This window comes from Pungitius pungitius, chromosome 3 (assembly GCF_949316345.1).
Source record: "Pungitius pungitius chromosome 3, fPunPun2.1, whole genome shotgun sequence".
In the NCBI taxonomy this organism is placed as follows: domain Eukaryota; kingdom Metazoa; phylum Chordata; class Actinopteri; order Perciformes; family Gasterosteidae; genus Pungitius; species Pungitius pungitius.
Window position 1 is genome coordinate 28,730,656 of NC_084902.1, and position 11,720 is coordinate 28,742,375.

Consider the following 11,720-nt stretch of genomic DNA (forward strand, 5'->3'; position numbering starts at 1 on the left):
AAGTAAAGAGTAAAGGAGGCGTAAAAAGTTGTTGGTGTGGTTTTTTACGGTAAAAGGGACGATGATAAGAGACTCGAGTCGCACACACGGTGACTTGAGACTCGAGCTTTGGGACTCGTGAGCATCTCTGAAAGCTTTCTGCACCACGGCGAGAATGAACACGCTGCGTTTTTGTGGGAACAATAGAAACACTGACATCTAAGCAATAACCTTCATATGAAATGAGCTGCCCTCATGTGACAACAGATGGATTTAGTCATTGGGCATCGTTGGGTGAGAGCGATAATGGAAGCAAAGACTGAGGCATTGTGAGCGCAACAATGTGCCGCTGATAAAGAGCAAGAGTGTTGTTGGCTTAGTTCACGATTACACCGCTGCATGAAAATGATTCTGTTTGCGGAGCCATTAGCTCAAAGCCCACAGGTGTGGAACCACCCAACCCCGCTTAGATGTTCCCACAATGCTGGTACGAGAGGACCTGAGGTGGAGACATTGCATAAGGGATAAGATTATAGGGCTTTTGCCTTTATTTTAACTACATTTTAAAGGGAAACCAGGAGTCTAGCAAAACTTCATATGCAATATTTATCGCTTTCAATACAACCAGGCTAGCAGTCTTTATGCTAAGCTAAGCTACATGGCAATACACAAAGATACGTCTTGTCTTGATCTTCGCTTTGGTTTAAATTACAAATCCCCCTCCAAGACGTCTTATTAACTATGCAAGCCAATTCTTTTCTCCTCCCTCCTTGACAAGAGGCAGAAGGAAACACTGAAAGTGGAACTCTGCGTCTCCCTTCTTCCACTGACCCCCCGCCCCCCAGCAGATATTTCACACATCACGCAAAGAGCCACCCTTCCCTCTTGTCTGCTCCGTCCTTTGGTTAAACGATCACGTCAGGACACTCCCTGAAAACACCCAGGATCACAGAGGCACAAGGTACATGCGAGCGAGCACGGCCCCCCCCCCCCCCCCCCCCCCCATGCGAGCCTCTGCGATGCACAGCTCCATATAAGGGCGCGCTGATGATGTAATGGCCCACAGGCAGGGAGCACATCCCTCATTGTTTGGTCTGAGGAATGCCCACATTACAAGCTCCGAGAGAGCGAGACACACACACACACACACACACACACACACACGTGCACACACGCGGAGAGAGAGAGGAAGAGTCCGGGGTCGGAGGATAATGAGCTCGCAGCAGTGAAGACGGGGAAGCTTTCGGCACAGGTAGGCTTTAAAACAAAAACCCAATATAGGGAACAAAGTCCACTGCTTTTGATCGGAGACGACGTCTCCTCCTTGTTTCATGCTGCTGTTCTGGTGTACTTTGGTGTACTTTGTTGTACTTTGTTGTACTTTGTAAGGTTCATAGGCTTCTTTTGGCTTTAGGGTTACAATGTTTGTTTTATTCTCAAAACTTTATCTTTAAATTGAAGTTTTACAAACTTCATGGAATGTCAGCAAAGCGTCAGTAACTCAAAGTATGCGACAAAATCTAGGAGGCTTAAAGTATTTTTAAAGCTTGTTGAATAAAATGCTTATATTTAATAAATCCATCAAGCCATGTGGAAACACATTTGGGAGAAGCTAATCTGACTAGAAGTAGATATTATTATAACTCGTACAGTCATTTAAAAACATTTATTGTTTTTCATACTGACAACTTAGTTTTGCACATGAGATCCGACACCATGGAGATGATAAAAAGACAGAATGCCAGGAACACTACGGGAGACACTAGACTTTCTGATTGTACTATTTTGGATATTTGGAGGACCATTGTTTTTCAGAACGGCACCAAAAAACAAGGTGTATTCAGTAAATACTCGTAGTAATAGAATAAAAAGTCACATCAAGTGGGTTTAGAGGAAAGAATCTTCTGTGGTTTTAAAAGATTTAAAGAGGATTCAATGTCTTCTGTGTATCTAAAAGTATAACCTCCACAGTTTAGAAATGCTGGTCAAAGTATTAATTAGGTAAAAGGTATTTGTATCAAAATAAAGTACTGACGTTGCCCCTTTTTCTAGCTGGTAATTGTGGGCCACATTTAGTATATAAAGACCAACATATATATATATATATATATATATATATATATATATATATATATATATATATATATATATATATATATATATATATATATATATATATATATATATATATATATATATATTTACATATATCTATATTTTATGTCCATTTTCCAGGTTAAACGTGTGTGTAGATAATGATTATTTTATAATTATTTGCTTGTATTAAATGAGATGTAGAGGAGTTGAATTATGAAGCATGAAAAACACTTCAGTAAAGTACAAGTACATCACATTTGTAATTGTGATGGGTTACTTTCCACCAGTGGAGCAAACAGCTCCATAATGTTAATGCACAAACATTATTAGCTCATTAATTAAAAAACAACGGTTTTAGACTCCCACCTCGGCGCGTTTTGGAAGCTTTATTCAGGAAGTTCATAAAGATGAGACTTCCACATTTGACACATGTAGATGGCCCTCTGGGGGTTAAATCCACACGCTGCATCAATCAGGCCCACATGTTAGCGAGGAGCTGGCCGTACATACGTGACCTAATCCCTGGTGGTTGGGGAACCACATGTGGAACGTGTAACGCGCTTTTAACAGGCGGCTGAGCCACAGTTTCCAGCTCAGAGCCACGTGAAGAGAGGGAAGCCCTCGGTGAAGCTGTGGCTATTTCTGTCTCCCAAATGCATGTTTATCGTGCTTTTTTAGATCTCAGTAATGGTGGAGGGAAAACACACGTCTGCAACAAGGAATCAACCCGGTAAAGAGCTGCAACTCGGGGCCTCTAACCCGCCCCCGGGATCTGTGCAACCCTTGTTTCTGCGACGCATTAACGGCCCCCGGATGGCGCTCATGGGTCCATTTTAAAGGGAAACCGCTCGGATGAAAAGGTTTATTGATGGCAGCACTTTACTATACTTTACGGTTCTCTTCTCTAAAACACTGTGAGATAAAACCTGATGGGGGGGGGACAGCTGCTTATTTGAGCCATTACGTACTGCTTACGTATGGTTGGGCCCAAAGGGGACTCGACTACGACGTAACCCTGAGTGATATCTAACTACCACTAAGGCTCCGGACCTTTCCTTGTGTACCACGGAGTGCGAACACAAGGGATTTCATTCGGCCACATGAGCGGTTTCCTCTCAAAGGATTTGCCTTTAACAGTCCACACAGAGTCCAACTGGAGCGGGTTAGAAGTATTTACAGCAGAGGTCCCCTCCCCTAAAATGGAACTGAATGCATTTCTATTTCTATTCTGGCTGATGACATCACTAGAAAAACAGTGAGGACTGAGATGAAGGATTGAATAAACAGTGACGAGAGGCGGCAGGCTGGGAAAAGGGTCTTTTGGGGTTTCTACCTGCACGATCCATTCAAGGAAAAGGACATTTTTCAACAGGATAAAGATCCATGCGCGACGTCGTTATCTGGAGTCCTTGAAAGTTCAGCTGATAGAAATAGTTTATCTGGCCTTCAAGGGCAAACCTAAAGTCAGCAGGGCTAGAAAAGAAAAGATCTGAGCACAATAGAAAGGAAGAAAACTTAAGGAGGGGTAATGCCAAATATATGATTATAAACACTATGCCCTGCCTGAATGGCACATGCTGTATTTTCCCTTCCATCAGGACACAGTTTACATATAATTGAAATAAACGTTTACAGCCTGGTTTCGTGACAAATAACAATCAAACAACAATAGTGCATTCGCTTTGCCTAACGTTGCCACCCAAAACAAGTTGCTGCATGCATACATACCGCTGTAACATTTCATTGTGTTGTTTGTTTGGATCTAATGGATGCAGCTACATGTGGTCCCCCCCCGCCGCTCCCCCCGTGTAGCAGCTACTGGAGGAAGAAGTGACATACTGCTGTGAAGTGACCCGCCCTTCCACACTTACGTCATGGCTCACAATCCAAGAGTACATGTGGAATAAGTGATCCCTGAGTGTGGGGGGGGAGGGGGGGGGGGGGGGGGCGCCTTTGAAGTCAGGGGAATTCCTTTAAATGTAGAGTTTAAACTAAACAGGGAGGGTAGCTGCTGGTTTGGTAAGCAGGGGGGGGGGCAGGAGAGAGGAACCCCTTCATTAAAGGATCGCGTGGTGCCAGCAACTTGTGTGCTTGTGTGCATGTGTGCTTTTGTGCTTGTGTGCATGTGTGCATGTGTGCATGTGTGCATGTGTGCATGTGTGCTTGTGTGCTTGTGTGCTTGTGTGCATGTGTGCTTGTGTGCTTGTGTGCTTGTGTGCATGTGTGCATGTGTGCTTGTGTGCTTGTGTGCATGTGTGCTTGTGTGCATGTGTGCATGTGTGCATGTTTGCATGTGTGCTTGTGTGCTTGTGTGCTTGTGTGCTTGTGTGCTTGTGTGCTTGTGTGCATGTGTGCATGTGTGCATGTGTGTATGTGTGCATGTGTGCATGTGTGCATGTTTGCATGTGTGCCACGGCCTGGAACCCGTCTGCACACTGCAGCTACAGGGAATGACACGTGCACGCCGCTGTGACATAACATGCCTGCTTTCTGAGCCATCAGGCTGTTGCAGGTACAAATATTACATGGAAGCAGAAATATGTGAAAATATAAATCTGTCTGCAGCTTTCAAGGCGATTTTTAACCTCATTGTTTTAATTGTGTTACTAATTGTATCTGGAGAGACGATCATTGTTCACACCGTTTCCCGGAGGACTCTATCGACCATATGTTACAAGTACTGTGGAAACTGAAACTGTTAAACTCATATTTATTAATATTTACACCAGTAACTCATGGGAGAATTAGTTGGCAACGGGGGAACAAAAAGAAACGCAACCACAATCGACTCCAAATCTGAGAAAGTTAAAGTAATACTTTTTATGAGGTGTTCAAATTTTCCATGACATAAAAGTGTTAGTCTGCCTCAGAAATGCAGGGAAATAACCGTGTTTACGATGTGTCAGGGGGTGTAGAGTTTATTGTGCACCTTTCATTGACGACGTAAGCAAATAAAACGGCTGACATTTTATCAATGATTTAAAATATGTTCCGCTCCAATATTAACACAAGTTAAAAAAAACGAAATTGTTGGAATTGAAATGCTTTAAAAACCACCGTTGTGTTGTGTTCTGTTACAGGTTGAAGCTGTTAATTGATCAGGACAAGGCCTACCAAGAAAGGAAGGAGGACGAGAACAACCAAAAGGTCACAGGTCTGAAGGAGGAGCTGACAAAACTCAAGTCCTTTGCGTTGATTGTCGTGGATGAACAGCAGCGTCTCACCGAGCAGCTCAACCAGCAAACGGCTCAGGTCCAGGAGCTGAGGTCCAGTGGGTCTCGGGCCCAGGAGGAGCTGAGCTCCGCTAATGCCCGTCTGCAGGAGGAGCAGCAAAAGGTCTTTCGCCTGGAGGCGGAGCTGCGTGACCAAGGCGCTCGTCACCATCAGGAACAAGAGGCCATGACCGCCAAGCTGACCAGCGAGGACGGCCAGAGCAGGCAACTGCGCCAGAAGCTGTCCACTCTCAGCCGGCAGCTCGACGAGCTGGAGGAGACCAACAAGACCCTCCGGCGCGCTGAGGAGGAGCTGCAGGAGCTGAGGGACAAGATCAGCCTGGGCGAGTGCGGCAACTCCAGCCTCATGTCAGAGCTCGAAGAGCTACGCAAAAGGGTCCTTGAAATGGAGGGCAAGGACGAAGAGTTGATCCGGATGGAAGACCACTGCAGGGACCTCAACAAGAAACTAGAGAAGGAGGCCAATCAAAGCCGCAGCTTGAAGGCTGAGCTCGATGAACTGAACCACAGAATTATGGACTTGGAGAAATTAGAGGACGCGTTCAGCAAGAGCAAACAAGAATGCAACTCCCTCAAAAGTAACCTGGAGAAGGAGAGGACCGTGTCCAAGGTTCTGACCAGCGACCTGGAAGTCTTGAAGGTCAGGGTCAAAGAACTGGAGGCCGCTGAAGGCCAACTGGGAAAGACAGAGCTGACCCTGAAGGAAGATCTGACCAAGTTAAAGACTCTGACAGTCATGCTGGTGGATGAGAGGAAGGCCATGGCCAAGAAGCTGAAGCAAATGGAGACCAAGGTCCAGAGCAGCACTGGCAAACTTCAAACTGAACAGGACAAGGTCACGTCAGTCACAGAGAAGCTAATCGAGGAGAGCAAGAAAGCGCTGAGGTCAAATGCTGAGCTGGAGGAGAAAATGTGCAGCGCCACAAAGGAAAGGGACGACTTAAAGGCCAAGTTGCTCGCTGAAGAGGAAAAGAGCATCGATTCAGAGTCTAAAATCAATATGATGAAGAAAAGGTTGCAATCGCTTGAGAACATAGAAAGAGAATACGTGAGGAGCAAAGCTAAAGAGGAGAACCTCAAAGCACCCATTGCTAACCGCTTCCAGCAAGAAGACAACAAAGTGAAGGACTTGACGCAGGAGGTCGAGCGCCTCAGGCACAAACTAAAGGACATGAAGGCGGTGGAGGGAGACCTCCTCAAAACAGAGGAGTTTGAATCCCTGGAGAAAAGATTCACCAATGAACGAGAAAAAGCTAGAGCCTTGATGGAAGAGCTGGAAATATCCAGAAATGAACTCTCAAAGTACCAACTGGCTGAGAAGAAGGAGTGCAACCAGGAGCATGTTCTCTACAAACGCCTGAAGGACGAGGAGGCCAAGTCCAGCCATTTGAGCAGAGAGGTGGCAGCTCTGAAAGAGAAGATCCACGAATACATGGGAACGGAGGAGTCCTTTTCGCAAATGAAAACGGACCACTCGACCCTGCAGAGGAAGCTGACCCAGCAGGAGGTCCGCAACAAAGAACTGGCCAGAGAAATGGAGACGCTCACCAGGGAGCTGGAGAGGTACAGGCGCTTCAGCAAAAGCCTTCGCCCCGGCATGAACGGGAGGCGCTTCTCAGACCTCCATGTTTCCACCAAGGAAGTCCAGACGGAGCCGCCTGACGGCGCCGCGTCTCCGGGCTGCGGGAAGCTGTGCGGCGAGGGCCGACCCGGAGACGCCGCCAACCACAGCAACGAGATCCAGCTCGCCAAGTGCAGCCCGGCGCTCATCACCAACGTCAACAACCTGAACAACCTGAGGAGAGCCCGAGGGAGCGCGCCGCCGCGACCGAACGGCAGCCACGTCCAGCCGGGGGACGTGGTGCTGACCCACAGCCCCGGGCAGCCGCTGCACATCAAAGTGACCCCCGACCACGGCCACAACACGGCCACGCTGGAGATCACCGGCCCCGCCGCGGAGAGCGCGCAGTCCTTCACCAGCACGGCCGTCATCCCCACCAGCGGGGGCCCGCCCAAGCAGAGGATCACCATCATCCAGAGCGCCGCCATGTCCCCCGGCGCCAAGTCCCCTTCCCCGAAACCCAGAGGCTCCCCGGCCCGCGACGAGCCGGGCTCCCCGGACCGGGCCCTGTCCCCACTCGCCGTGGCCACGTACTCCAGAGCGCTGACGCCGGACTCCTGCGGCTCCAGGGGCACGTCGCCGATACAGATCGTGTCGGTGACGACGGGCACCCCCGAGCGCGCCCTCCCCGCGGAGCCGGCCGAGGCGCCCGGGGGGCACGCCGTCTTCCGCGTGACCCCGGAGAGGCAGGGCAACTGGCAGGTCCAGAGGTCCAACGGCTCGGGGCCCAGCCTCATCACCACGGAGGACAACAAAATCCACATCCACCTGGGCGGCCCCTTCACTCAGGGCATCGGCACGCCGACGCCAACGCGGAGTCCACCTGGGCCCCCGGAGCAGAGGACTCAGGCGCTCGCTAACTGCGGCGCTCCCGCCGCAAAAGTCACAAGCAGCATCACGATTAAGCCCAGCTGCACCCCGATCCAAAGGCCAGCACAGATTACAGTAAGTAATGTCTATGAGTGACGTGGTGATCCCAGAGAGCCTCCATCCCATCCATCGTTGCTGAATCCCACCCATGAGACCCTCAAACCCACCGTGCATCTCCATGTTCTGTGGAGGATCCCTCCGTGGACCTCGATGGTTCCTTTCCTTGGTTTGCTTGGTTCTGTGTGATTAAGTGTTTGTCTGCATGAGAACACGGTGCCGTCTGAAAGCACCACAACGCAACAGGTTCTAATTTATGTGCACTTACTGTATTGTACTCAGTGGCAAATTTGCCATGTAGTCTGATTACTCACACTGATGTATCGTACCAGTTTTTATACTCCATATTACACATACTGCATTACCGTTAAGGTTTTTTTTTAATGAGCATTAAAGTGTGAACAAAGAAGTGTTATGTTTTCTAGTTTGTCATCCACGCTTGCATATTTCATTTACTCACATGTTCTGCATGTTCTCAAAGTGTAAAAATTAAAAAAAATAATCTGACACAATGTGATGGATGGAAATCCGTTGTTTGATTACATTTTTGGTGCATGCACAGTAACTTTTTAACGAGAGAGATTTCAATCAAATGTGTTCATGTTACACCGTGTTTAATCAAAAGATTACTATTCACTTCCTCACATTGGAACATAAAGACTGTTGCGACTTTGTTGGACGTAATTAAATGATACCCAAGTGGCAGATTTGTCTGGAATAACCTTTGTGCTCACACAGGACCGGATTACAAGACAAAAAGAAACGGCCGAGCTATAATCATAGAGTGATGTCACAGTTTCTTCCCAAAAACCCAGAGGCCGAGAATAAAGAGCAGCGGGATGTGATCTTCATGGTGCCTCACACTGCCTAAAAAAAGCACAAAACACGGTATTTTGCGGTTGGCCATCTGCATGGTAAGGACAGAAGGTCACTGAAACAAGGCCACAAGGTGACACGCGTTAATCCCTCTCTGGTACAAACCAGGACATTAATACTTTAGTTTACTTTGGCAATACTCCCACATGTTGAGGTGTTCTTGAGCGAGGGAGTCGCTGCCAAGGCCACGCCTCGAGAAACCATCCATCTGGCATCGACGTGTTATTACAAAGACAATCCTTAAAATCACCCTTTTCAGTGCCGAGAGAAAGAAAAAAAACTGCCGATTTACACAACGGTGCCCTCCAGGAAACCGAGTTTCCCTTCAGAACACCTCCTATGTCTCAGGAACACGTATGCATGAAGGTTGAAGCTCAGCAGAAACCTCTCCCTAATTCACCGGGTAGTAACCCCAAAACCTGGGTTTGATTTTGATTGAATTGAATCAGTTTGACTTACAAATGTTTTTTTCCACATGTGGTTATAGGTGCCCACAGTGGAAACTTTACCACGTACGTGCCATTTGTTGAATTAAATCTGGACGAAGGTCAGACGGCATGGTGGTGATGATGATGATGATGATGATGTGGGAGAGGATACAGTGGGACGACATGTGACACAGCAAATGTATCAATGTCTTGTCTTAATAGAAAGTAATTGGCAAGTTAAAACAGCACCATTAGGTTAGTGTTGTGTAACAGTTCAGTGTCAACGATGAAACTGTAACGGAGGATTCATCCTCCCCTCCCACAGAATAAAGATGAACTCTGGAGAGCTTGAACTCATCACTCACCAACAAACTGACAGACACAGTTGAATTCACCAAAGTACACTAAAGCCAAGCCTCCTTTAGACGGAATAAGACAACTGCTGCAGGAAAATCCCCAAACCAAACCCGAACCCCGAGGAGCACAGCTGGAGACACCGGATACAGAGGCCAAACAAGATGCTATTCATCAGCGTTATAAATACCCCGACTCACTTTAGATGTTCTCCACCCATGAAGCGTACTCATCTGCTGATGAAGTGAGTATCCGGTGACATGGGGCCACAGAGCGCTTCATGGGGGCTGGTTAAAAGCAGCTCCCTTCAGGGGGGAAATTGCGATGGAATTTTACACATCCCCAACATGATTGAATAAGCTGACGGAGGTTATAACGGTGATGGAATCAGCTGACGGAGGTTATAACTGTGCAGGGGTTCGCCCACGTCGACCTACAGGCTCAGCTAAAAGCTAAGTGTCCCTTTCTCAAACAGCAGGCTTCATACAGCGTGTGAACAGGGGCGGACGGCGTGGACGTAGCCTCGCTCCCACCGCAACACCAGCACCAAAACAAACCCCAGTGTTTGGTTGCCGTGGGAACGGCCGGGCAGAGGAAGTGCTTAGCTGAACTCCCGCTGCAGCGCTGATATTATACGAGCAGAGCAGCGGCCTGCGAGGCGTCTCTCAGCGACGCGCCGCTCCCACCGATTTTCCGGCCCATTTGCTTCTGCTGGAGCACGAGCCCCATTTATCGTGAAATGCAAACCCCGTATGAACATTATTTAAGGGCAGAGTTCGCTGCGGGTCACATGGACACATGCTTTTCTCTGGGGAAGAGAGACCGGATGGATGGCACGCCATCAGACTTACAGGGATCTAAAACAAGTAACCAACATTGAAGGAATATTTGAGTACTTTATCCAAATCACTGCGGTTGTGTGTTTAGGAGAGCGAGGGGTGCACTGCGGTTACTCGCCACGGTGGAAACATGCTATCACAGTAAACAGGATACGGTTTCTACTGTGTGAGACTACCTCAGCCTCCTGGCACGCTGCGGCACGAGTAAACACACTGATTGAAATGTGATTACACAGCAGGCGCAGCGGTAAGCACTTTGGGAATCTGAGAAATGGGACGTTTCCCACGATATTCTCTTGTTTGCAGATTGTGCTGCTAAAGGCAAACACTGGTTTCCAGGCAACAAAGGCACTGTTGATGATGAACTACGATGTTACAGACAGCAATAAAAAAAAACAATACGTCATTTCCAGGGTCGCAACAAACTATCATTTTCATTATAGATTCTTCTTACATTTACATATAAAAAAACACAACTATTGTAGGATGTAGGAATATGGATGTCTTTCATTGGAAGCTGAGTTTGGTTTTGTTGTCAGTCATGTGGTAACAGTTTTACTGCCCATAAGATATGATCTGATATCATCTAGTGGTCATCACCAGCATTGCATCCTTACCGGCCTGCTGGAAGCAGTCGAGTCCACCGCTCCACCTCCACCCTCCTGGTCCTGGCCCGGAGTCACTCCTTCACCTCCATGTTTCCTCCACAGATTCCTCTAGAAGCAATCCGCCGACCGGGACCCACGAGGATCCCCAAACCCAAGGGCTCCAGCTGCCAGAAGGGGAGCGGCGCCACGCCGGCGAACCCGGGCCCGCGGAGCAGAGGTCCTCCGGCCGGCGGGAACAACAACAACAACAACAACAACAACAACCCGAATCTGGTGAACCGCCGCCTGTGATGTCACATTATGTCAGATGTGAGATAATGAAATAGAAAAGAATAACCATAGTAGAATTCTTTAGTCTTAAGAACATAACCGTTTCACTATTATCTAAACACACATCAGTGTGCAATGTCTCCACGCTGCAAAAGGTAAAAAGCATAGTTCCAATGTCACACATCGGTGTGAAGAGGTCCGTTAAAGTGAGAAGTTGTACTAGATCAGTAGGTTTCAAATTCGTTGTCGTACTGTCATCATTTGTATGGATCTTTCAGTAATAAAGATGTTTAGTTGGCGTAGTGACGATGATGCAGCAATTAAAATAGTTTTTTTTAAAGTGGCAATAATGTACATAAGTGTATGAGTGAGGTGTTGTAATGCAGCTACTTGACAGTGATCTGAAATGTGTCAATAAATGCTTTTTATACCTGGTATAGAGGACCTGAAAATGATTAAAGATGTTCATAGAAGAAAAATCAACAAAA

The 11,720-nt window shown here is 47.5% G+C and overlaps 1 protein-coding gene across 1 annotated transcript in view; it reads left to right on the forward strand.

Annotated features, from left to right (window-relative positions):
- filip1l (filamin A interacting protein 1-like) overlaps positions 1 to 11,667 on the forward strand; it is a 35,586-nt gene extending 23,919 nt beyond the window's left edge. The window contains exons 5-6 of the mRNA XM_037474947.2: positions 5,157 to 7,875; positions 11,065 to 11,667. Of these exons, the coding sequence (XP_037330844.2) occupies positions 5,157 to 7,875; positions 11,065 to 11,253 (2,908 nt within the window). The 3' untranslated portion in view covers positions 11,254 to 11,667. The remainder of the gene's footprint in view (positions 1 to 5,156; positions 7,876 to 11,064) is intronic.
- Positions 11,668 to 11,720: the final 53 nt, after the last annotated feature.